Source organism: Macaca thibetana, chromosome 8 (genome assembly GCF_024542745.1).
Source record: "Macaca thibetana thibetana isolate TM-01 chromosome 8, ASM2454274v1, whole genome shotgun sequence".
In the NCBI taxonomy this organism is placed as follows: Eukaryota; Metazoa; Chordata; class Mammalia; order Primates; family Cercopithecidae; genus Macaca; species Macaca thibetana.
Window position 1 is genome coordinate 76,588,451 of NC_065585.1, and position 27,026 is coordinate 76,615,476.

General features: G+C 35.9%; 1 protein-coding gene across 2 annotated transcripts in view; it reads right to left on the bottom strand.

Moving 5' to 3' along the window:
* Window positions 1–27,026, bottom strand: part of PREX2 (phosphatidylinositol-3,4,5-trisphosphate dependent Rac exchange factor 2) — a 283,120-nt gene that overhangs the window by 144,537 nt on the left and 111,557 nt on the right. For both annotated transcript variants that reach the window (XM_050802148.1, XM_050802149.1), the window contains exons 12-21: window positions 26,552–26,655; window positions 25,807–25,856; window positions 23,086–23,161; window positions 17,943–18,015; window positions 14,816–14,958; window positions 14,561–14,653; window positions 12,017–12,165; window positions 7,570–7,655; window positions 4,668–4,804; window positions 1,310–1,427 (exon numbers count right to left, since the gene is read on the bottom strand). In XM_050802148.1, coding sequence (XP_050658105.1) covers window positions 1,310–1,427; window positions 4,668–4,804; window positions 7,570–7,655; window positions 12,017–12,165; window positions 14,561–14,653; window positions 14,816–14,958; window positions 17,943–18,015; window positions 23,086–23,161; window positions 25,807–25,856; window positions 26,552–26,655 — 1,029 coding nt within the window. The remainder of the gene's footprint in view (window positions 1–1,309; window positions 1,428–4,667; window positions 4,805–7,569; window positions 7,656–12,016; window positions 12,166–14,560; window positions 14,654–14,815; window positions 14,959–17,942; window positions 18,016–23,085; window positions 23,162–25,806; window positions 25,857–26,551; window positions 26,656–27,026) is intronic.

A 27,026-nucleotide genomic window follows, 5' to 3' on the forward strand; every position in this document is an offset into this window, starting at 1 on the left:
CTTTTCATTTCTTATCCTTTATAATAAACCAGTGTTTGTAAGTTTCTGGGTTCCCCGAGCTGTTGTAGCAAATAACTGAACCCGAGGAAGGGATGTGGCAACCCCCTGAATATATAGCCAATTGGTCAGAAATACAGGTGAAAGCCTGGGACATGTAACAGGCACCTGAAATGGGGGCAACCTTTTGGGACTGATCCCCTAACCTGCGTGTCTGTGCTAACGCCTGGTTTTACAACTGAGATGAATTGTACGACACCCAGTTGGTGTTAGGAGATTTGGGGAACTGGTTGGTATGGGGAAAACCCCACACACATAGGCTGTCAGAAGGGTTGTGAATGAAAACACCTCAGAACAGGTCATTCTTCTCCAGCTGTGCTGATTGGGAGGAATCTAACAGTGTAATAAAAAATATCCAGAGACATCCACCAATAATGAGTGGAAAGACACCAAGAAAATATAAGAGGTGATTCATGGGCTTCTGTGAAAAAGTTTTGAAACAATAATTTAAGGTATCTGTCAATTGCAGACATAACTGTAATTGCCTCAGTCGCCCTTGGTAAAGAAGCCACTGAATAGAGCCATTTGCTGGTTTACTCCATTGAGGAAACAGAAATGATAACCGTCCTTATCAAAAGATCTCTCTCTCTCTCTCTCTCCCTCTCTCTTTTTCTCTCTCATTTTCACACTACTAGTTTGCTCCTTTCCTTACTGCTAATGTTAGAATACAGTAAAAGTGCAAAAAGAATCTTCTAGATCTGGGCTTCTCAAATTTTAATATGCATACAAATCAAACCTAGTTAAAATGAGGATTCTGACTCAGTAGATCTGGGGTACAGCTGAGATTCTGCATTTCAGTCTAGCTCCCCGGCGATGTTGACACCGCTTCTCTGTGAGGCACACTGGAGGCCAGGTCTAAACAACACTGAAACTCCAAACAAGGAAACACATAATAACCTGGGTTTGAATCCTCACTCTACTACTTAACTAGTTTGAGCAAGTCCCTTAACCTATATAGGCTTTAGTATTTTCTCCCCTCAAAAAAGAATGATGATACTCATTTCCATTTTATGAGATTTTTTTTTTGATGACTAAATGAGGTAGTCCATAACAACACTTCATAAAGTGCCTAACAAATAGAATTTGCCAGCTACGAGCTATGATTACTTATGCATTTGACAGACATCTGTTTGGTGATAATGACTTAAGAATGTGACTTCAACACGTACAGGACCTTCAATATTTGGGAGTAGGCACAGGCACAGTGGAAAAGAATACCATAAGCATATGAAGAGGAAAAGAAGAAACCTACCTTCTACTTTACAGTCAAAAGCATCCCCTGCTTCATCTCCAGGGGGCTTGGAGTGAGATTTTTGAAGGTCTTCTTGAGCACTCTCAATGCTATTATAAACCCATTGTATGGAATCTTGCTGGAAATGAGGGGGGAAAGAAACCTCACAGGTATTAGTGCTTCCTAAAATGCATGCCCATTTCACAAACCTGCTTCAAAAGGAGACTTGACCTTATTTATTCCTCTAGCTTCTTTAAAAATAGTAAAATTTGAAAGAGAGATACAAATAATATCAGAAACTAATAAAAACTAAAGGACAATTATATTGTTTAACAAACACACTTTCTTTCTTCCTTCCTTTCTTCTTCTCTTCTCTTCTCTTTTCTTTTCTTTTTTTCTTAGACAGAGTTTCCCTCTTATTGCCCAGGCGGAGTGCAATGGTGCAATCTCGACTCACCCCACAACCTCCGCCTCCCTAGTTCAAGCAATTCTCCTGCCTCAGCCAACTGAGTAGCTGGGATTACAGGCATGCGCCACCACGCCTGGCTAATTTTGTATTTTTAGTAGAGACAGGGTTTCTCCATGTTGGTCAGGCTGATCTCGAACTCCTGACCTCAGGCGATCCACCTGCCTTGGCCTCCCAAAGTGCTGGGATTACAGGCGGGAGCCACCACACCTGGCCTAACAAACTGACTTTTTAAAGCTTCAAGTTTTATCTTCCAAGATACGTTCCAAAGATGTATGTTTTTAAATAGGATATATTCCCAAATGTCTTACTTAAATGCTTCAAGTATATCTTAGGTAAGTTATAAATCACATTTTAAAATAATCAAATGTGGCTGGGCATGGTGACTCACACTTGTAATCTCAGCACTTTGGGAGGCTGAGGTGGGAGGATTGCTTGAGCCCAGAAGTTCAAGACCAACCTGAGCAATGTAGTGAAACCCCATCTCTTATTAACAAGACAGCAAAATAAAACAATTGTGAGATGGACAGTTGTCTGATGAATCAATTATCTATAATGGTACAAATCATTTACATGTTCTCCTAATAGTCAGATATATTCTAATACATTTACTGCTATGTTAGAATCAAACAAATATGAAAATTGGAAGGACATCATTCATCTCATTGATCAACGATCTTTTAATCCTCCCAAATAAAAAAATCATCCTACTTTTAAGGGCGATTTCCTTAAAAATTATCCTATATTTTAACAGCAGTTCCAGTCTCATTTAGAGAAATGAGAGAGACGAGATGACTATCAAACAAATGCTTCAAGAGTTGCATTACTTTACGGTTTACAGATTTTCTAGATAAGATGTTAAATCAAATTAAACTGCATTATCGAAGTATGATACAATATGTATTATCTCTTTGTTTTGTATTAGCTTCTCAAGTGTGTCTAATTACTATATTGCTACAAATCATTAAAATGCTAATTAATATTTGATCATTCCATTACATCTTGGTGCCCTGTTGTGGCCACCAATGAGCCACACTGCTTAGTTTCCCACACTGACCCTGGGCTTGGCCACACGATTTGACTTGTCCAAAGGGATACTAGCAAGCACAGTCTAAGCAGGTTCATCACTTGTAATGTTCCCTCTTAAAATTCAGACCCCATGCAGAAAAAAAAACCCTGCTAGAGACTGGAAAGAAAGGCCATGCAAAAGTGCCCTGGAGGGTGACCTGCCCCATGGAAACCGAGGCCTCAGACAGGGGAAGCAAAGGTGTCCACTCGAGTCCCAGCAGAATGCAGCCACGTCAGTAACCTCATAGGAACTACCCCACAGCTGCGCCATAGAATCAAGACAAATAGTCAATTATTGTTTTAAGCCACTAAGCTTTGGAGAGGTCTATTTTGTGGCAATGGATATCTGGGAGAGCATGTTAGTGGATTTTTCTGTACATTTATTGCTTTTCTTTAATTATTTCACTGATCAACACCTCTGTAAGACAGTAGGCAGGGAAAATAAAAAGAAATGAAATTCAGATTGATCTGTCTGCTTATTAACATTCTGGTAGAAGAGAAAAGATTTGATCACTTCAGAGGAGACTTTAAACATTCATTCTATAATACAGTTCAACAAATATTTATCAAGCTACTATCAACCAGAGTAACCTATGAGCCTATGTATAACTTCCAATTTGCTATGCTAGATCTGACCTTCCTTTTTTTTTTTTTTTTTTTTTTTTTTTGAGACAGAGTCTCGCTCTGTCACCCAGGCTGGAGTGCAGTGGCCGGATCTCAGCGCACTGCAAGCTCCGCCTCCCGGGTTCACGCTCTTCTCCTGCCTCAGCCTCCCGAGTAGCTGGGACTACAGGTGCCCGCCACCTCACCTGGCTAGTTTTTTGTATTTTTTTAGTAGAGACGGGGTTTCACCATGTTAGCCAGGATGGTCTCGATCTCCTGACCTCGTGATCTGCCCGTCTCGGCCTCCCAAAGTGCTGGGATTACAGGCTTGAGCCACCGCGCCCGGCCTGACCTTCTTATTAAGTAAAACTGATCACCTATTTTCATGTGGATTCAGTGTTTTGCAGGCCATCAGCAATGGCTTATGAGAAAATGGCCATTCATCTTCCGGGTTTGGAGACAGTCACATCCTCAGATCCAGAAATGAATACTTCATTATGCATGACAGGAAAATACAAGGCTTCTCCTGTAAAGTTCTGCCTGCATCTAGCCGATTAAATTGCAGGAGTTTTCTCTTATATGCCAATACTCACATTTTCTTCATAACATAATAGCTTTGCTTATGAATTATGATTCTAATTTTAGTTTTTTGTGGCACTTGTAGATCAAAGGGTAGTGTTTTACAATGTTAGATAACGCCGAGTACATTTTGGTATTTTCCTTAAAAGGATAAATGCAGTTCCCTAAATACATTTTGGTATTTTCCTTTAAGAGCTAAATCCAGCTACCTAAATAAATATACCTCAGAATCAATCACAGACCTTATAAAACCCATAATTTTTGCTTTTTCACAGAAGTCTTCTAATAAAGAGTGTAAGTATTTATGGTTCATACATACAGACACAGACACAATGATCATTATGTATTCTAAAGCAATCACAAGGGCCAAGAAAACAGTTCAAACCTTTGGATTTCGTTTGATAAAACTCGTATCTCAATGAAAGTACCCCAGATCACTTTTTAAACAGATGGCAGTACTGTAATAATAAAATGTAACCATTTAAACACAATCAATTATAACTAATTATGCAGATAAAGCAATCATTATGAGATTTATAATGCTGTGTTTAATTTTAAACTTAAAATTGAAAACCACAAACATCTCTGGCACTATCCCACCTCGCCCCTTAGGTCTTTATGCAAGTAGTCACTCAGATCCAGATTACCCGAAGGGCCACTTACCTTCATTGGCCGCCTGTACTTCCTGCAGGCTGTAACGTGTGCAATGACACTGGCATGTGTCTCTTTGCTTACATTGATTCCATTCACCTTGATAATGCACTGTCCAGGGTGAAGGCCAGCTGCTGCAGCCACAGTTCCTTTAAATACAAATGGGAAAATAACCAAAAACTAATTTCAGGAACAAGATTCATTTTTATGATATATACAATTATGGAAGCAATTTTAAAATACGATCAAGGTCTAGCTAGTATAATCTTGATAAACTTGGTTCTGAGAGCAATTCCCTCTCAACACTTTTCTGCTTTTTAACTTAACTTTCAAACTGTGATCAATAGAGTATTTCTCACCTCCCTAAGAATTAGTTTGAAGGGATGTTGCAAAGTGACCTTTATAATACTAATCAGTTCTTTTTCCTTCCAAATGTCTAGTCAATCTTTCTAAATATGCATATCTAATGGCAAAATGAGAAGACCAGAAACATATGCCTTCCTTATCTTCCTTTATTCTACAATATTTCTAAATATTCAAATAGTATTCACTTTTGTTTTTTAAAATGACAACAATTTAACATACACATAAAAAAGAAAATCCTTCAGAGAAAAATAAAGTCAATGAGCAACTATGATTGGACTGGTTTTTCCAAGAAAAATAAGAGTTTGAGATATATACAAAAAGTCAGAAACAGGAGAATTTGTAGAGAACAGAATTAATGAGATAACATCACTCATCCAGTCATTTTGTTTGCATTGATACAGATTCAAATATGGAAGTAACATATCCTAACCAGTGAGCTACGGTTTCTCAGAACCTTCCAATTATTGTTGACAGTGTGATCAAATCAATATTAACAAAGTACCATTAATAAATATGTGTAATTAATACAATGCAAATAATTAATACAAATGATTACAAACTTATAAATATGTTAGAAGAGACTTCTTTTGTGACCAACGTCTCTCATAAAGAAATTATTAAACATCTTTAAGAAAATAATTTACATTCAAGAATTTATCTTCGCATTTCTTCTTAGTCCCCATAAAATTCACTCCTAGAAATGTTAAGTGGTTTTCTGCATTGAATTGAGTCTTAGGGGAAAATGGAAAATTATCAGCAGAAAGAACAGCCTGAAAAATGGCATTGCTTCCAGAAATCACCTGGCCATTTGGAAGCATCCAAGCTATTCTGTTTGTGTGAGCTTAGAATGGGAGTGGCTGGAAAAGACAGGATTGGAGAGTTGAAAAGAGCCGGACTGTGAAGTCCTTGCCTTGGCTAAGAGTCTCAACCTTACTATAAATGGAAGATTCCAAGGGCTTCATGTCTGAAAAGCTGAATTTGTCTGTAAAGTAGGAACAAGTTCATCTTGGGATATAGGAAGCAATTTTGAGGAGTAAAAAAAAACTCATCAAGGACACATTTTAAAAAATGCTGAATAGTAATATGTGCCCAGTAGAAGACAGTGAATTGGGAGAAGCTAATTCAATAACCATGATGGTTTTTCTAGCTACAAGGGAGAAAGAGAGAAGACGTGGTTAGGCTGATCCAAGGCTTAAGTGCAGTAGCTTGGATGCAGCTGAGGGTGGGGGCCAGGGGAGCCTGGGGATGCTGGCAAGCGTGACTGCAGTGACCCACATGAGAAATCTCTTTTTCTTGTGGCAAAATTACAGTGCCAAAAAATAACCAAATATCTTTTCATTTCATACACATCTGAAAGAGGAAGCACTTGAGCATTTCTGTCTTGTACTCTTCAGAAGCAAAAAGCACAGAAACCAGATGTAGGCCAACCCCATCACTAAGCTCCAAAGATAGAACCTTGCTCTTTAAATGACATTGTAATAAGCGAAGAGGTACAGCTTGATTCACTCAGGCTTTCAGCTATTTTATAGCACTATTAACATGAATTATTCCTTTTTGGCTTCGTGAAAATGCAGAAGATATTTGGTGTCTCAATATCCCATTTCAGTTTGACAATATTTAATGAGTTATTGAGAAGGTTTCAACTGTCTATCCATCTGCATGTTTTAGAAATCTGAGAGAAAAAACAGGTTTCTGAAATTAGATTTTTTTAATCATACATACAATAATGAAAGTAATGTTATAACAAAGGTCTAGCTAGTATGTTCTTGACAATTTGATTCTGATAAAAACGCCCTCTTAAAATCTTCTTGCCAAAGTTTTGGGTGATCACATCAAGATACTTTACATTCTTTAGTAATAAAAAGCATGTATGTTTTTTGCTAGATAAACACACGATTTCTTATGCTAATAGTGACACTTCTTGCTGTAGACCCAAGTTATTTACTATGTTTAGCAATGTGGGATCTGAGAGTTATTTCCTTCAATTATTACTAGTGTCAATTTAAAATTTAAAAAATACATATGATAAGAGATGTCAATAATCAAACAAAAAAAGAATAAATATAAACATAACTTTTTAGTCACTAAAATTATTGAATTTAAAATGCATCTTATGATGAGTTTTAACCACGGTTTATAGAAGTACCTGAAGGAAGTATATAGCAATAGGTTATAAAGTCCACAGATCAGCTTTAAACCTGAAAACTCACAACTTTGGATTACTGACAAAGAAAAACAATTACTTGAAATCAAGAAAAATACAAATAGAAAATCTTAAATTTATTATATTATTTGGATAAACTAAAAGATTCAGAAAAGTGAGATTTAGACATCATTCTTATATCAAATTTTTAACAATGATAAACAGGCCTTAAAATTTTTTAGTTTTTTTAATGCTTCTGGAATGTGCCACCATTGAGTTAATACAGTGAAAATATAATTGAGAATCATAACAATATGATTGTGCCTGTTTTAAACACATTCCTGTTCTGTCGGGCACATCCCAAACCTGCTGGAAAGCTGCTTTTCTGCAAGATAAATTTCCTACCTCTTCCTACAGCATGCACAACGGAAGGGCCAAATCCTCGGATCTGGAAGCCAAGTCCATCAGCTGAATCTGGAATTTTCACTGTCCTAAATTGATCAGAAAATAAGGTAAAATGAAGTGCAAGAATCAAAACTGGCTAAAATAATCATCATGTACACCTTCACACTTCTCAATAAATACCTATTGAGAATCTACAGTGTGAAAGATGTTGGGCTAGAAATCCATGGAGACTAACGTGGTCCCCAACCTCACGCAATACAGAGTTTCTAAACTGAACATAGTCGTTACATAGTAAAGCCTGAAAAAGGAACATTGGGGTGTAATGGCTTGATCACTGCTCACTGCAGCCTCAATCTCTCTGTCCCAGTGATCCTCCCATCTCAGCCTCCCAAGTGACTGGGACTACAGGCACAAGGTGACACCATGCTTGGTTACTTTACCTTACTTTTTTCATAAACACAGGGTCTCCTACATTGCTCAAGCTCATCTTAAATGACTGGACTCAAGTGATCCTCCTGTCTCAGCCTCACAAAGTGCTGGGATGACAGGTGTGAGCCACCACACCTGCTTAAACCTAGCCTTGAATGTTCATGTAGTCAGTTTGCAGCCAGATAACTTGGATAAGCTCCTTAACTATTCTGACACAGAAAATTTCACAGAAAGATAACATTGTTAAAAGTTATTTTGCAGGGTATCTGTGGCAATGAAAAAGAAATAACCTTGGTAAGTTGCCCTGTACTGTGCTATGAGCTATACAGGTGCTTAATAAAACAGAAACTTTTCTCTTTAGTTTACTGTTACAAAGAAAAAAAGAGGGACCTATGAAATTCTTTATAAAAATTAATATATCAGAAATAGAGAGTTAATACATTTCTACCTATTGGGAGCTTTATCCAAGAACAGTGAAGAGCTAGTTATAAAGAACAGATCTGTCAAACACGGTATCAAAATATTTTAAGAAAATGATTCACTTTAGTATTTACACAATTAATGTTTAAAAGAATAATACATCAGAAGACAAATGTGAATAAGAGAAGAAATCATTCCAATGAATCTACATCAAAAAAAAAAAAAAAAAAAAAAGATTACGAAGAGATGGAAAACTTGAGTAAGCTGTCATGGCAAACCAGTCAGCAGTGTCCAATTTGGCACTCACAAATAAGATACTCCACAGAAGAAAGCCAGAAATCAGATAACAACAATGAAAAGCACAGAGCTCCAGATGCGAGGGAACATCATAACAATACGAGTATGATATTGCAGCCGGGAACAAAAAGAAATGAATACAATGCAATAAATTGTGATAGATAGCCCTTGATGCCCAAGAAACAAACGTGTATCCCAGAAGATGAGTTAATCGTAAAATAAACGACAGCAGCACTTCAAGGGCATATTAAATACAGTCTGAAGGTAGATACAGCAGGACTTAACTGCAGCTTATGAAATCACTGTGGGAGAGAGTTTGAGCAAAACTAAGGGTTCAAACACTTCAGAAAGCCATAGGCCACATTTAGGCCTAAGGTAGAGAGGCTGGCACTGCAATCTCAAATATAACCTAGGCAGGCATTCGGGGATAGAAATGAAGATTTTCTGCTCTCGGAACACTTGAGAGTATTATTATAAATTAGGTTATACACTATGAAGTTATCTGTATGTATGTGGGATCGAGGTCACAGAATTAATGTATCCTTTCTCCTTCATAGTTTTTGGTGTACAGGGCTGTATTCATTTCCTTTGAATAACACATAGTTATCAGTGTTTGTCAAAGTTACACTTGAAAATGAAAGATAACTGACCAAAGAAAGAAAAAGGGAATGAATACATATTCTGGTGAGTCTGAAACAAAAACAGAAGCAGTTCATGCTTCCATATATTACGAATGAGAGTTCACTTCTGCTGAAACAACATAGAACTTTCAGGCCGTGGTGAATTATTGTTGCTTTTGGATTCTGAGTAATTCACAGTGGCCTCTCAATCTTTCTGAGCAAGGTTTTTCTATCCTTCTAACATTGCTATGGAAGGCTGACTCTAATATTTAAGAGAATTATTATTTTTTCCTTAATCAAAATTGTACAAAATACCATGACATGCATTTTGGTCCAAATTTTGGAACCCCTCTAATAAAATGATCTTTAGAGAACATGTTTCCCCAGTGAGAACATTATATTCCCTATTAAAAATGAATTACGTTTATACAAGAGGGATGCTCTATTTCCTACAGAAAATAAGTGTACTAAATTATCTGCTACAAAGTCTTTTGAAAAATCCCTTGATGTTATCAAGTATGAAGTATAGCCAGAATCAAAAGAAAATTCTTTTGCATTTACCTCTCATATTTTTCCCTTTTCCTCAAAAATGGGATACTACTTAAATTCCAAGAAGCTATTGTAAGAAAATATGACAGTGATTTATAGAACTCATACATCAGAATAAGGACATAAAGGAAAAGTTATTTATTTCAAACAAATTTTTAAAAATTAGCATGGTATCTTCAAAAAAATGAGTATGCTATACAATGCTCTTGATATATGCTCTTGATATAATAAAGTAGCAATGAAACATAAGATGAGAAGACAACAGCATCATATATAACATCACTGGGCACTTACTATGTACTGGATACTTCACTAAGTTCTTTACAAACCTGGTTTTATTCAACATTCTTTGCAGTTTCATGGCACAGGTACTCTTATCCCCATTTTATGGATGAGGACGTGAAGTTATACACTTAGCTAGCAAGTAGTGGAAGAGAGGCTTGAATCTGGAATCTGGAGCTCTAGACACAGCGCAACAAACACTAAGAAGAGTCAGAAGACACAGATTCCTATTCTGCTCATCTAGCAACTAAGTCTACGACTGAGGATTTGCTCCTATTTATTCAATTTTGAAGTTGATGGCCTTGAAGTCTCTAACTGTTGGAATGTCTCTGAGCAGTGGACCAGTATTTGTAGGTTTAAATTGGGGGTCAGGGGGCCCTAGGGAGACCTAATGATTGCTTTGAATGCTACTCCCTTATTCCTTTCCAGTCTGTCTTCTTCCTTTTAAATGCCCTCAAAGTGTCAGGAGGTGGGCAACCAAGATAGTCTTCTCCTAGGCAGAGTTGAATAAAGGGAGAGGAACAGACCATAATAAGGTTCAGAGGGAAGACATTGCTGTGCTTCTTTGCTGCCCTCTAGCCCAGTCTTCCTACATTAGTAAAAAGTGAGTGTCATGCTCACTCTTTCAGACCTCTTGGTAAACTATTGGTAGAAGCTAAAGCATCTACTTTAATGAATTCACACTGCCTTGAAGAGACCCACTAGGGAGAACCCAGCCCACTGCACTGCACTTTGCCTCTTAAGATAAACATCGCAGAAGTACATCCAGCTATTCCTGAATATATATAACATAGTATTTAAACATATTACATATAAATATGTATTTTTACATATTAAAATATATTTAAGGCAGGTAAGAATACTTATATTTTAATAGGTAGCTAAAATTTTAAAAATCTTGTTTTTGAAGTGCTAAACTTCATTTGCTTTAAAACTAATGAAGTTGCTTATCATGATTGACAAATGATACAAGTAAAATTTAAACAATAATCTTTATATATTATGCTAAGTACTTTGTACATATTATCTCAATTAATTAATTGGTTAAACAATTCAAGGTAAATCTGATAAGGAAATACTGAACCATTGATGGAAATGATTTGCACAAGAAAAGCCCATGGCTTGCAAGTATATGCACGGTATGTTACTAAAAAGTAGCATACAGAGCATGCTGTCATTTTGTGGGTACCTGATTGTGTATACGTGTACCAATCCTTTAAAAACTTCAGTTAATGCTTAATTTCAAAAGAATAACAATGGCTATTTATGGGTGATATTGTAAGAAAAAAATATGTCTCCCTTTAGAAGCATTTATATTCTCTACATTTTCTATAATAAACATAACTTTTTTTCTAACCATAGGTAGATAGATAATACAATTTTTTAAAGAAATGGACAAATTACTAAGCACATGCAAGCATGGATTATCTTACAGTCTTTTTGCATCTCTTATGAGTGTTGAATTACAAATGGTACCTAACCATTTGACAGCACCAGAAATTCTTATAGCCGAACATGGAGAAACGCAGTTCTTTATTCTCAAATGTTCTACTAGTTTAGTTTTCTTCACTCGTAGTAAAATCCAGTTCAACCCAGACCAGGAAAATTTGGGCAGCAAAAGAAAAGCATTATTTCTACTAAAACTACAGGATTCAAGTAACACTTATTTTAGCATCATAAGCAATGTAGCTTTTCCCATCATCTGTAAACCAGTATTAGTGATACTGGTGAGGTTCAAATGTTCCAAGCAATGAGATGCTTAATTCTAAGCATTTACTTAGTTATCTTTTCTGTTTTACTTATCTATGTATAACTTTAAAAAAAAATCACACATAAATCATACAACTTACTCTCTTGGTTTCGTGCTCACAAGAACTCTTAGAGGTTTTCTGCTGTTTAAACACGATTTCAGGAAGCAGTCGACTTCACTGAAAGGTCTCATAAAAACTAGGTCTCCATTAATAGCAAAAATCTTTTTCCCAACTTCCATGCCAGCCATCTAAGAGAGAAATTACAAAAAATAAGTCAAAGTATATTTTAATAAGAAATTTGAGTTTTTCACAAAATCAGAATATGAAAACTTTCAGAGCTTATAGATTTTGACATTTTAACACACCTGCAGTGTTTTTATACAAATTTACAAAGCAGAACTGTGGATGAGATAACACGGTTATCATTCTCTTTGGCCTAGTTTTAAATCTGAACACAGAACTTTACCAAAATTACCCCATTTCCCTCCCTGATTTAACATCATACTCCTCTCTTCTGTTATATTTCACTGTTCTTTAGCTTATTTCATCCTTTTAACTATAATCAAATTCCAGGTTAGTTTTTTTACTGTGTTTTCCACCTATAGCCAATTAACTCAGAAAGTGTCAACTTCTGTATCTACATCAATGACACCCAAATATTCATCTCTAGTCTGACAGAGTTCAAGTGGCAAGGGAGAAAGGGAGCCTGGAATCCAAAGAAGAGAGCTCCAACCAGCAGAGCTGTCAACAGTGCAAGCTGCTGAAAAGAGGACAAGGAAGACATTATCCCTCCACACCAACCAGCATGCACTTCTCAACCAGCCTTACTGCCTAAAAACGACCTGCTGTTTTGGTTGTCAGCTAAATGATGAAAACCTGAGAGAGGGCATTTTATTAGCAGCATAGTCAGATGCAGCTGTGCTCTAAGAACATCCTCTGAAAACGCCTGGGAGAAACTATTTCCTTCTCATAGACAATTACTACAAATGGTCATTAGTTGGCCAGGTCCACTAACAGTGCATACGTTGATCAGAGTTATTTTGTTTGAAATTAGTGTGCTGTACAGAAAGCTTTGTCTTGCATGAACTTGTGTTTTGATAAAACAGAGACCTTTGGCATTAGCAGATAGGAGAATGGGTGGCAGTTTACCACTGACTTTAAACAGGTTCAAATGTAAATACCATACTTCGTTAATTTTCATATTCATTAAAGATCTAAATATTGAGAAGTTTGCTTGAGGATTAAGTATCTTCCACCCAGGGGCACCAACGTGAGGACACTTTAAACTAGATATACTTGGGCTATAGCACTGAAAAGTAGGGTCTATGAGGGTGGGGGATTTTGTGTCTTGTTTGTTGCTGTATTCCCAGAGCCTGGAACACTGCTGAGTATGTAACAGGCACTAAATGAGTACTTCTTGAATGAATGAATGAATGAATGATCAGGAGTTTTTTTGTTTAAAAGGCTGGCAAAATTGCCGGATGCAGTGGCTCATGCCTGTAATCCCAGAACTTTGGAAGGGTGAGGTGGGCAGATCACTTGAGGTCAGGAGTTTGAGACCAGCCTGGCCAACATGATAAAACCCATCTCTATTAAAAAGAAAAAAAAAAAAAAATCAACTCGGCCTGGTGGCATGGGCCTGTAATCCCAGCTACTCTGGAGGCTGAGGCAGGAGAATCACTTTAACTCAGAAGGCAGAGGTTGCAGTGAGCCAAGATCACACCACTGCACTCTAGCCTGGGTGACAGAGGGAGAGTTTGTCTCAAAAAAAAAAAGGCTGATGAAGTGAGAGAACATCAAGAGCATTAATCCAATGAGAAAACAGTCAAAGCATGTCCTTCAGTGATGAAAGTTATACTCACACAAAAGACTGTCAATGGTGATGGGAAAACAGAAGACACGACTCTTGACAGAAAGGAAGAACCATCTGCTGTGCATAATACAGTGCTACCCTATGCTGTCTCTGTGGGGCTCCAGGTTGGAGTCTGTGATTAGTGAAGCTCCAGGAACAAAGAATGAGCCACTTGGCCTCCCAGAAGGTCAAGAAATTCACAGTCGAAGAGCTCTAGAACAGGGGTCCCCAGTCCTCAGGCTGCGGACCAGTATGGGTCCAAGGTCTGACAGGAACCAGACGCACAGCAGGAGGTGAGCGGCGGGTGAGTGAGCATAAAGCCTGAGCTCCACCTCCTGTCAGATCAGTGGTGGCATTAGATTCTCATAGGAGCGCGAACCCTATTGTGAACTGAGCATGCGGGGGATCTATGTTGACCACTCCTTATGACACTCTAATGCCTGATGATCTGAGGAGCTACAGTTTCATCCCCAAACCATCCCCACCCTCCGCCCGTGGAAAAATTGTCTTCCACAAAACCAGCCCCTGGAACCAAGAAGGTTGGGGACAGCTGCTATAGAATACACACCATCTCCCAGCCCCTATTATCCCTGAGTGGCCAGACAGGACTCAGCTGCTGCTAATCCCAAAGGTATTCAGTAGAACCTGTGAGTAAGATTATCCAGAGACATTATGTTCAATACGGATAATTTCAAGGCTGATTATCTTTAAAGGCAGATTTCAGTTTGTTTAGAATTTCTCTATTTTTATGTCATGACAACACATTTAAATTAAATTCTAATTTACATTACCTCAGCATTAGATCCCCTTTCTACCAACTTTATTATTGGAACTTTGTTTTTGTCTTCTAGCCCAAAGCCATAGCTGCCTTCATTGGATTTAATCTGAAATGCAAAATATTAACATTACTGATAAAGCAACTATGAAAAAAATTACAAGTCTAACAGAACAAAGTAAGGTGCATCACCATCAAACATGTTTAATGCAGTCTTCTGCTAATGTCTATAATCAAGAAGAAAACTTATATAACATATCAATAAACTTACCAGTAATGACTTAGCTATAACATTTTCCACAACTTTTAAGTCATGTTTCATAAGTCGATGTTTCATATTTGATCCTTCCATTTCCTCATCCGAAAAAAAACGGAAAAGTAGGGGTTCATCTTTGAATTCGCTTTTTTCAAGGACTACAGAAAAAGAGATTCAAATTATTTCAGCTAACTCAAAAATCGAACTCATTTTCAATAGCAGTGACATTTATAAATTAATACCTGCACCCATAACCTCAATTTTATACTCCTAGGACTAGTTACATTCACAAGTAGCCCTGGCTTTTGTTTTGTTTGTTTTTTTCTATTTCTTTCTATAATTTTGAGCCAATGTCTCCTTTCAGTTACTTTTACCTACAGGATTTTGAATTTTTTTAAACAAATAGTATTTCTTCTAAGGCTGACTTTTTAAAATTTAACCAAGTCCTTTGCTTTCCAGATTAAAATCCAAATTTAAATAAAAGACTATAATGAATCAAAAAATGCATGCATCCAAAACAGAAATTTATGGTGTTTTCAATTTGTAGTAAACATTTTAAGCATGTTTTTAATATCCCACACAATTATGGGAAAATTCAAGTGGGTTAAGTATTGCCTTCTGTGTGTGAACAACTCCCATTGTGTTCACTTTTGTTCCAACACTTCAAACCAGAAATATGTCTTTTGGGTGAAATGTGATTTTAGTTTCCACGAATTCATGTTTCTTTTCTGTTTAAAAGCAATATTCTCAAATAACATTATTTCTAAAAGGTCTGGTTTTTCCCCCTTATCTGAACATTAGTATTTTCCCCAAAATCCCCTAAGATTCTTGGAATGCACTGATGAAATAAAGTTTATGTTTTGTAAGTATTTCTTAAAATAAGGCTAAATACTGATATGAAGAATTTGTATTCAGTGAAATCCTGACAGCTGTCAAAATACTTTACCAAAAAATTCTCTATTTCTTATTTATCTGTCCTTAATACCTTGAAGGTTGATTCATTGAGCCACAGACTAAAAGAAAGTGATCCCAGGGCACAGTAGAAAAAGTTAGGTTTTGTGATCAGACAGGCCTGAGTTTAAATTCCAGGTCTGGAAGTGAGATAAGAAAGTTACTTAATCCCTCTGAGTTTCAGTTTCCTCATCTGTAAAGTGGGAGCAATAAAATCTTCTACATATTGTTGCATAAAACCAAAATGAGGTAATAAATATAAATAACTTGGCATATAGTAAGCAGTCAAAAGGGACAGCTATTTGGTTTCATTATTTTTACAGAGTTCCAACAAATAATTGTTGACTGGATGAATGGCTTTATTGATCTTTGGTTGAAAGACTGGATGGCAACATGAGTTAACAAATAAAATTATCAACCACAAATTTAAAAAAACAACAGAAGCCATAACTAGCAATAGAAATGAGAATCTACTATTATTTCATGTTTTTGTAAAGATGGGATCTTGCTATGTTGTCCAGGCTGGTCTTGAACTCCTGGGCTCAAGCAATCCTCCCACCTTGGCCTCCCAAAGTGCTGGGATTACAGGCATGAGCCACTGCGCCTAGCTCAACCTATTTTAGATTGACTTAATGATCTAAGCATTTTCCCAAAGGTCACTCAATGTTTCTGCTACAGCTGTTTCCCTCCACCAAACTGTCTTTTAAAAGGAGCATGATAGGGCATCAACAAAGCCAGGCATGAGCCACACTGTTCATGCTTTACCCACAGACTTTTGTATGAAAAACTTTTGATGTAACTCAACATTTTGTAATAAACTCTCAGATAAAATTACTGTGTGTTGGTGCTTTACTTTAAAGAAAAAAAAAATTGAAACTTTTGCAGGTTTTCAGCTTGATATTATAGGTTTAATCCCCTAACATGATGTAATTTCTTCCTTTCATAGTTTGTTCTTCAAGGATCAGTATTTCTCCGGGACAACTCACAGAGTGTCTGGAGATAGGGAAACAGGATGGAATTTCCCCCAAAAAAACGATAACCATGGATCTTCTCAAAATCACTGTAACCTTTGCTGTACTTCCTTATTCATAAAAATGTAAAGATATTCTGAAAGTAACTGACAAATAGGTGTAAGTGCTATCAAATATATGTTTATAAGCATATTATATTAATAATTTAAAAGAGGCCAGGCATAGTGGCTCACACTTATAATCCCAGCACTTTGGGAGGCTGAGGCAGGCAGATCACTTGAGGTCAGGAGATCAAGACCAGCCTGGCTTGGTGAAACTCTGTCTCTACCAAAAACTACAAAAATTAGTTAGATGTGGTGGCATGCACCTGTAGTCCCAGCTACTCCGGAGGCTGAGGTGGGAGAATCACTTCAACCCATGAGGCAGAGGTTGTAGTGAGCTGAGATCACATCACTGCACTCTAGCCTGGGTGACAGAGTGAGACCCTGTCTCAAAAAAAAAAAAAAGAAAAAGAAAAGAAAAGAAAAGAGATGACTGCTTGGGTTGGGTTTATGGATCCTATACGATGTTACAAATAGGAAAAGCTTACTCTCATTACCCTGATAAATCTAAGAACTTTATTTTAAAATTCTTGTTTGATGACTTACTTGAAGTCACCCCAGGGCACAATAGAAAGAGGTTTTGTGATGACTTACTTGAAATCATCAAACAAGAAAGAAAATTAACATTTAATTATCAAAAATAATTTTTTCCTAAAGATCTATAATTTTGTTCTCTGAAGTAATTTTAAAAATACTTTTCTTAAAAATAACAGTAAATAGTCAACCACATATGCTGTCATTTAGTCATTCTAATATATACTGGCATTCAAAATAAAACCACAAGTCTAATCTGAAATAGTCTCAAAGAGGTTTGCGAGCTTAAAAACAAAACAAAACAAAAACTTCTAACTCAAGTCATTGCTCTTCTAGAATCAGCATAGGCTAGAAAAATAGGATAGAAGTCATGGCAATGGGTAGATAACAGCAATTAGACATAGGAATGGCACCAGCAGTGAAACCGAATGCAGTTGTGATGACCCAACCTGAACCCATAGCAAGACCCAGATAGTCTTGCTGGCTCATCTCCAAATGACCTAACTGCAGCACTGGGTGTTCCAGTATCCTAAGAACCAAAGTGATGAAATACATCTGTAAGCTCCCAGGGTAAAAAATCCCTACCATGGTGCATAAATCCATTGTCACAGAGTCCAACGCCAAATATCATTGCCTCTTCTCTGGTGCGGCAATCTCCCTGTTAACCGAAAAAGCACTGTGGGAGTTAATAGGCAACTAAAGGCTTTGTGGCCGCTTTGCTCCATTTAACATTCCCAGCACCAAATTCAGACAAAGCTTCACTTATAAAGCATGCATTGCTTTATAAGACCAAATGCATCTAATTGTTACAGAACATCCGATTGATTATGAAAACATTTTCTTTTGGCATTAAGTAAAACAAAGATTTAATATTTCTTGAGAAACAAATATACTTTATTATACACAAAACTAAATAAGTAACAAAAATTTACTGCTACTGTAAATGATGGCTGTTATTTCTTAGATTAGATTTCTTAGATTTTGTATTCCAATTATGCAACAGGGAAATATCCTGTAAATTGACAACACACTAATTAAACAATCATTATGTATGATCTCAGTCACTAACTATTCCCTTCCACCAAATGGCCTTGCCCTCTGAGGACCCCTGAAGAAACCTATATTAATACGATGACCTGTAAGACCTCACAAGTAAATCGTGTGGCTGAGCTAGCAAATACAAGCTTCTCTTTCATTATTTTGCCAAAAAAAAAAATCAGATCATTTAACTGAATCCAACATAATAGCCCAAAGCAATCTTTTTCTTTTGGTTTTTATTTAGAAAACATCTATTTTATTTCTTTAAGTAGGATCCGTGTATATGAACATGCGTGTGTGTGTGTGTGACCTTAGAGTTGTATTGTCACAGTTTAAGAAGCTTTTTCCTCACATATTATCTCATTTTTCCCCAGTCCTATCTTTTAGCACTTAGGTATATTACCAAATCTATTCTCTCCTCTCTGCCTTCTATTCCATTTCTACTGTCAATACCCTCATATGGTGTTTCTTCCTCTCTCTTCAAAATTACCATAATTTTTTCTGGACTCTTTCTAACATATGCTGTTAAACAATTAAACTTTTTTTTTTTTTTAAAAGACGGAGTCTCACTTTGTCGCTCAGGCTGGAATGCAGTGGCTTGATTTTGGCTCACTGCAACCTCCACCTCCCTGGTTCAAGCGATTCTCCCACCTCAGCCTCCTGAGTAGCTGAGATTACAGGTGCACACCACCACACCCGGCTAAGTTTTGTATTTTTAGTAGAGATGGGCTTTCATCATGTTGGCCAGGCTGGTCTCAAACTCCTAACCTCAGGTGATCCAACCGCCTCAGCCTCCCAAAGTGCTGGGATTACAGGCGTGAGCCACTGCACCTGGCCAGAATTAAACTTTCTTGCACAGAAAACTCGGTTCCAAAACTTCAAACAGACTGTTCTTTTGGAATAATAATGTACAAAAATTCTCTGTTGGGCTTTTAAAACTTTCCATATCTTGGTTTTATGCTTCTTCTCCAGCTTCACTCTCCAAAGCTCAATTCCATACCTCATGCTGTAGGCAACTTGGCCTCCCTGCTGTTGCGTGAAGTCTGTGCTCATTCTTCTCCTGCTTTCACTCATGCAATTGTTCATAGCTGCGATGCCCTTCTCTTTACCCTCCACTCACTCACATTCTACCTGTCTATCAAGGAGCAAAATAAGGGTCCTACCTCATGTTGTGACAAATCCAACCCTCACTAATCCTCCTAAGAACTACCAAAACACTTATAATCTGTAACTTCAGACTCTGCATCTGGCCTTCTTCAAAAATCGAGCTGTTTTGTAATTTTTATGCATTCGTTCGAAAGACACTTATTTTTTCTACATAATGTGCCAAGTGATAGAAAAAAAATATTAAACCACTCAAGCACAAAATAATTCCCTGCTCTGAAGTAATTCAAATCTAGGGTAGGATTTGGTCATTAAAAGGTAAGTAACTTACAAATAACCAATTTAATCCATATTCCCAATGAGGCTGATATACCTGGGGATCTGGGACACAGAAGGTGACCCTGAGCCTAGGCTAGATAGACGATCTGGCAAGGCTTCGTGGGGGAGATGACGCTGCAGCAGAGCCTTAGAGGGTACGTGAAATTTAGCCCAACTGACCAACATCACTTGAAGGCAGAAATCACGACTGCTTCCTGCTTTGTTTGTGTATTCCATCATCAAAGCAGTTGCTTGAACATTAAACTTACAAGAAAAGCTTGTTTAATAATCACTGACATTTGATTGCTTTATTTGATTAAGTATTCAAATGAAACACTGACCAGACTAATATTATTCAACATAATGGTGTAAAAAACATAACCTAACATGTTCTGGATTTCCTATGCTTTTTAAAAATCCTACTTGTGCCATACCATATGGACCTGGTGAGCGTTTAGAAAAAGCACAGTAATATATGTATACTTGTGCCATGTTGCTGTGCTGCACCCATCAACTTGTCAGCACCCATCAACTCGTCACTTACATCAGGTATAACTCCCAGTGCAATCCCTCTCCCCTCCCCCTCCCCATGATAGGCCCCGGTGTGTGACGTTCCCCTTCCCGAGTCCAAGTGATCTCATTGTTCAGTTCCCACCTATGAGTGAGAATATGTGGTGTTTGGTTTTCTGTTCTTGTGATAGTTTGCTAAGAATGATGGTTTCCAGCTGCATCCATGTCCCTACAAAGGATACAAACTCATCCTTTTTTATGGCTGCATAGTATTCCATGGTGTATATGTTATGCACATATACCCTAGAACTTAAAGTATAATAATAAAAAATAATTAAAAAAACAAACAAACAAAAAAAAAACATATGTAAGTCACCTACGGTTGTGGTAAGAATTAAGTGAAGTATGTTTCTGAATGACCTATCACAAAAATACATTATTTGTGTATCGATTTATATGTGATTGGCAGAGTATGGATTGTGAACAATGGGCTCTAGGGGTGGAGGTGACAAAGGTGCTGCAAACAAACAAATGTAATGATTGTAGGATAAAATAAATATCATGACTTTTCTAAAAAAAAAAAAAGAAAAAAAGAAAAGCACAGTAAGACGGCATGGATGTGAAGAAGCAAGGCATTATTTAATTATGAACTATGAGTGACCCAAACCCAAATCACAATGTTCAGGAATTGAATGATGCTTTAAAGGTACATTACTGTACATGCCAAGTAAGAATTTAACTTTGTGAAATAGGGTATTTTATTATAAACCATTATACTATAATAAAAGCAGCGCAACAGTGAATGAAAAATGTATTCAGAAGAATACAACACTCATTTTGTTTTCCAAGATGACATCGCACAATATATTGCAGAATAAGAGAAAAACTATAGGATCTAGAATATACTCCAATCACAGTAGAGCCAGTTTTTTCACTCTGTGTTCTAAAACCATCCAAATCAATTCAGTGTCTTGGTCCATACTGGAAATTCAGTATTATCATTTCAGAGTCTTGGTAGAAAGAGACCCTTACTTTGAAAACAAAAAAGTAAAAAACAAACAAAAAAAACCCTCTTCTTCGTGTTAGATTAGGAACTTTAACTTGTTCTCTTATCCTTCCATTACTATTTCTGCCTTTTCCAAGGCAATCTATGTGGTCCTAATCTGAAGTTAAGCAATCAGAGTTGATTATGTTGATACTTACATTAGGATGTTTTACAATGTCAGAATCATAAAGTTTCAGTGATAGAAAAGAGACGGCATGTACTGCTATTGCAGTAAGCAGTAAACAGTTGTAAAAACTAAAATCCATAGAGATTGAGTGACTTGTCTAAGTTTTTATAACTAGTTACTAGCAGAGCTGGCATCAGACACTAGGTTATGTGAGTCCCAACCAATGCAATTTCTATTATGTACAATCTCTGCAGACATTATCATAATAAACCACGAAGAAAAACTGATGAAAAAAAAATTGCGGCTGGGCGTGGTAGCTCACACCTGTAATCCGAGCCCTCTGGGAGGCTGAGGCAGGTGGATCACTTGAGGTCAGGAGTTCTAGCCGCCTGGCCAACACAGTGAAGCCCTGTCTCTACTGAAAATACAAAAATTAGCCAGGTGTAGGGGTGCACACCTGTAATCCCAGCTACTCGAGAAGCTGTGGTAGGAGAATTGCTTGAACCCCAGAGGCAAAAGTTGCAGTGAGCTGAGATTGCGCCACTGCACTCCAGCCCAGGCAACAAAGTGAGACTCGTCTGGAAAAAACAAAAAACAAAAAAAAAAAGGTCGGGCACAATATTTATATTAATTAGAAAAATTAGTATATTCTTCTAATGTTAACCCTTGGAAATAAAAAGTGACCAAAAAAAGTTGATACCTGATTTCTTGAGTTAGAACTTTACAGGTTTACTCAGCATCAGTTTTTGCTTCAAATACATTTTCTTTAAGTTTCTCACATAATCAACACATCATACAAGTTCACATGAATTCTAGAACTGTATAATTTCTATGTGAAAGTCCAACTCCAATAATGAATATAGAAACCAATTCGAATGACACACGTTGACCACAGCGTTATGAAAGGCTCTGATACTAGAAAAGCCACTGAAAATATAAATTGATGTTTTATCTAAAGGTAATTGCCAATATTTAAACTTTTGAATATTTGAATAATTTATAGTTGAATGTCTGTTATGATGGACTGGATGCCCTAATTTGTTTTACTTAAAAGCAAATGACATTTTCTCAATTCTAGCAGTCAGCATCTAAATCCTGAGATGCAGGCCAACAATAACAACAATAAATTCCTTTCTTTTTTAAAATGGACACAGGCAGATATTAAAAGCTCATTATCAAAACACAATTATTTTCTAAAAGGGAAAAAGGCACAGGGAGATTAGAATAACTTGCTAGCATTAATAAACAGATACTTTAAAACAAAGTGTAAAAACATAAAAAAATTGTAGTAAATGAGCATAGCTATTCTTCAGATTCTCAAATTAGTGTTTTTTGATGGATCTCATCTGATATTTTAAAAATAAGAACATCTTCCTTTTGAGAAACAGGATAACATAAAAGTGAAGGTTGAGGACTCTAAAATCAGATTATCTAGGTTCAAATCCTAACTCTGCTTACTATTAGCTGTATGTACTTATTTTTTTAAATACCTGCTACAGATGAAAAAGAGTAAAAGTACTAATTCCCATACTCAAAGTTTAAAGCAGCAACAAGTGAAACTCAGCAACTTCTATTTGTCTATTTACCTGTGCAATTAACCAGTCTATCAGTTTGTTGGCCATGACCACAGATTTGTAGGTCCTTAAATGGTAATCTTTATCTCTACAAAGGAAAAAATAAAAACAAACAAAAAAACAAAAATTAGGCAAGGGGATACGTGAGCAGAAGAAAATATTTTCATTTAGTATCAGTATGCAACAGAAAAGTTTACCATTGTAACCTGAGTTAATTGCCCAAATTACATGCAAATACGAGAAGTTTATTAGGCATGTAGAACACCTGAAAAATCCTCCACCAGCTTATACTAAGAGAAGATACCCACAATGTTACCAAAACAGGACATCTCTTCTTTCACACTTTCTTATATCCAAATAGATTATTACTGCTATATTAGCTGGAAATAATTGAGTTGGAAATATAGTAAGTCCACACTTAACACTGTGGAGAGGTTCTTGGAAACTGCGCCTTTAAGTGAAATGAAATACTGGATGCTGCAGAAACCTAACTCTTATTTACATCAATTAGCCTGTGGCAAAACTGGTTTCATTATACATCATTTCACTTAAAGTTGCAGGTTCCAGGAACCTATTGATGACATTAAGTGAGAACTTACTCTACAAAATCGTATTAATAAAGTAATAATAAAACAGAATTTCTTCTCCTTAAATCACAGTAGATTATACTAAAAATCTCAAAATCTGTAAAGAAATGCCTTTTATTCCTGCTCCTGAAAGCTCCAGGAAGGCTGGATTTGCACTACAGTATTATTCACACAGCTCTGCTGTAGTGGAAAACAGGCAGTTCTGTCCTGAAGTAGACACACTGAGAATTTGTTATTCTTTTTGCCTGATCAGTTCACGGACATAGTGATACCACATCCCCGGAGAACCAAGAGGATCACTGGCTCTCCACCTCAGACTCTCCGTTCAGTAGATTTCCCAGAACTGAGAAACCATTCAAAGTTCCATCAGATACCAACCAAATTTCATGATCAGAACTGAATGCCCAAGGGCAAAAATTTATAATTCATTTATTTTCCAGACCTGGATCATAAAAGAATGAAAAAATGACAGTCTTTATAAAATGTTAAAAATTCCAAACTGCGAAAGACTTGAAGTGACTAATAATTACTAGTTATATTCATTGTTCTTTAAATCTGTCTCCATGTTTCTCACACGTCATCACCCATTTCATCGCGGTTTCCGTAAGTATCGTAAGAAGAAAAAGTGTAGTCTATTACAGACCACATGCGAGTCTGCAGCTCTTCATGCTAAGTAACTTTTCTTTTTACAAGCTGAATTCACGCATATTAAAAGCATGACTATCATACATTCCTTCTGTTTTATGGGTTTTTCCCATAAATTTTCTCTTGGCAACTCAAAAACAATTGTCATTTTTAGCCAAAGAAAAATTCCTTATCAGCTCTTACAGATGCAGCTTTCTTGATAAGAAATCTCATATGGCTAAAACATATTTTCAGAACACATTTTTGCCAGTATAAAACCTACATATACACAGGTTACATGGTGCATTAAACATTCTTGTTTTCTCTTAGGTTAGCAGAAAAGAGTTTTTAAGCACCCAACTGCTATTGAGTTAAGTACTTAATATTAAGTTATCCAAAATATTTATGGGTATCTATGACAAAATTATGGCAGAGTCGATAAATCTTTATTCTTTTTCACCTTTTTTCCAGTTTGTGAAGCCTAGTTGTGAAAGTAGATAGGACACTTTCAGGACTTGTGGGTAAGATCCTGTTTTCTCCTCCAGGACCTGCAACCAGTGTGTCCTCTATGCAGTAGAAGTGGGCATTCCAATACACTTAGCAACATCTGGAAGCTTTATTTTTTTAAACTCTGCATTTTCTCGGAATTACAAACCAAAGTGAAAAATAGGAACACTAAACATTTGGATTTTATAGCCAAGATTGAAAAGCATTTTTATCTATTCTGAAAATGGTACACGCATATTTTGTTGTGGACTATGATTTAGTCAGCAAATTCCAAATAATATTTGACCATTTCAAATTAGTTTAACATTCTATCAGTTAAGGTATATCAGTGTACATTGCAAAAGTACAATTTCCTGAAGATCTCCTCTGTTAGTCATCATAATACAAACCTCAAAGTTTTCTACTGTCTTTCTAAAGAGATAAACTAAAACTTAATCCTGATTCCTCTTTTAAAACAAGTGTGTCTCTTCAGAAGGAAAAACATGATAAAGAATAAAACTATAAAATTACACTTATTAACTTCAAAATAATTCTTAATTTCCAAGTACAAGATCTTTTCTTGGGGAAAAAAAAAGATTATCAGGAGGAAATATTATAAAATAAAATACATATTCAATATTTGATTATACAATTTAATTTAAAAAGTTAATATACAAGTAATAATAATGACAAATATGTAAACAGTATTTCCAAATCCTCTCCCAACCAATCAACTTTTATTTATTAACTATTAACTGAAAGTGGATTATTTCAAGTGTATAATTTACTATGAACTAATGGCAAAATAATTTTAGAAATCATAATAAAGAGTGGAAAACACTGTATAATTAGAATCTCAAGAAAATGTAGGTACATTTTACAATAAATTATTCCTTAAAATAATATTTTAAAGTAAAATTTTCACTTTTGGAAAAAAAAAAAAACAAGGCAACAAGTTCTAGCTGAGTAATATTTACCTAAAACGCAGTACAAATATTTCCATTTAAGTTTCCCAGAACTTAAAAACCAGACTCACCTTATCACTGGAGTAAAAAGGCTGTGAAGACGACAATATAATCTTACACCCTATGTAAAATAAAGATATATCAATAACAAGTGAGATCACCCCCAGGGACACACACATCAATGAAATTTTGAAGTAACAAATTAATTCACTGTCAATATTTGAGAATCATCACAAAATCTAAACCAATTTAAAAATTATTCCAATGTCATGATACATCATAAAATAATATTGTTTAAATCATTAAAAATAGGATTAAAATTGTGCTATAAATTCCTCATATATGACATACACATATACAAGGGTTTTTCTAAATTATTTTTCATAAAATATAAAATTTCTAACATAAACAAAATATACCAATACAGTAATACATCTATAATACTTGTTCATCATATATCAATAAAGTATTGTCAACTGTACAAAAAACTGGCATTACATTTATTTTACACATTTGTATTTTTTTTTAATTCAAGTAGTTTGACAACATGCTGCTACATGTGAAAGAATGTTCAATGGATATAACCTTGTGAGTGATGCAGCAGTACTACTATCATTTAGAATTAGGTAAGAGAATGAAAAAACAATTGAACATTAGAATTCTTGAAATACCAAAAATAAATAAAGAGACTTGCCTGTAATATAGTCAAATTTTCTAAATTAGAAAAATTTTGTATGTTTCTCAACTACCTTTTATCTTTGTGAAGAATGGCAACATGCATTCTAATATTGGAGAGGTTGAGGGAGAGGTCGTTACCTTTGAAATCACATCCTGCATCTCATTTCTTGGATAAAATGTTCCATCATCATAGCGAAATCTATATAACATCTGTTCTGGTTTGAACTGATGTTTATCGGTAACTAAGAATACAGAAACACTATATTAAAATAACGATACTCTAAAAGGGGGCAGATAAACAGCAAATAAATTTATTGAATACATATTCCCAAATACTAAAACTTCTAGTTTTACAAAAAGCTTTTCTAACACAGCAATACCAATCCAGTATTTTAACAGCAAGATTCATAACAATATTTTCTTTAAAATATTACAATTTCCATACAATGATTTGAGAAATAAATTGACGTTTGCCACATTCAACTATATTACAACTAAATACATATTCAAATATATGTATTTATATATGTACATGAGTATATAGTATGTATAAAGGTATACACAGTGTGTACATTTATATAAAGATATGATTTTGTGTTTTCTGTTACTTCAC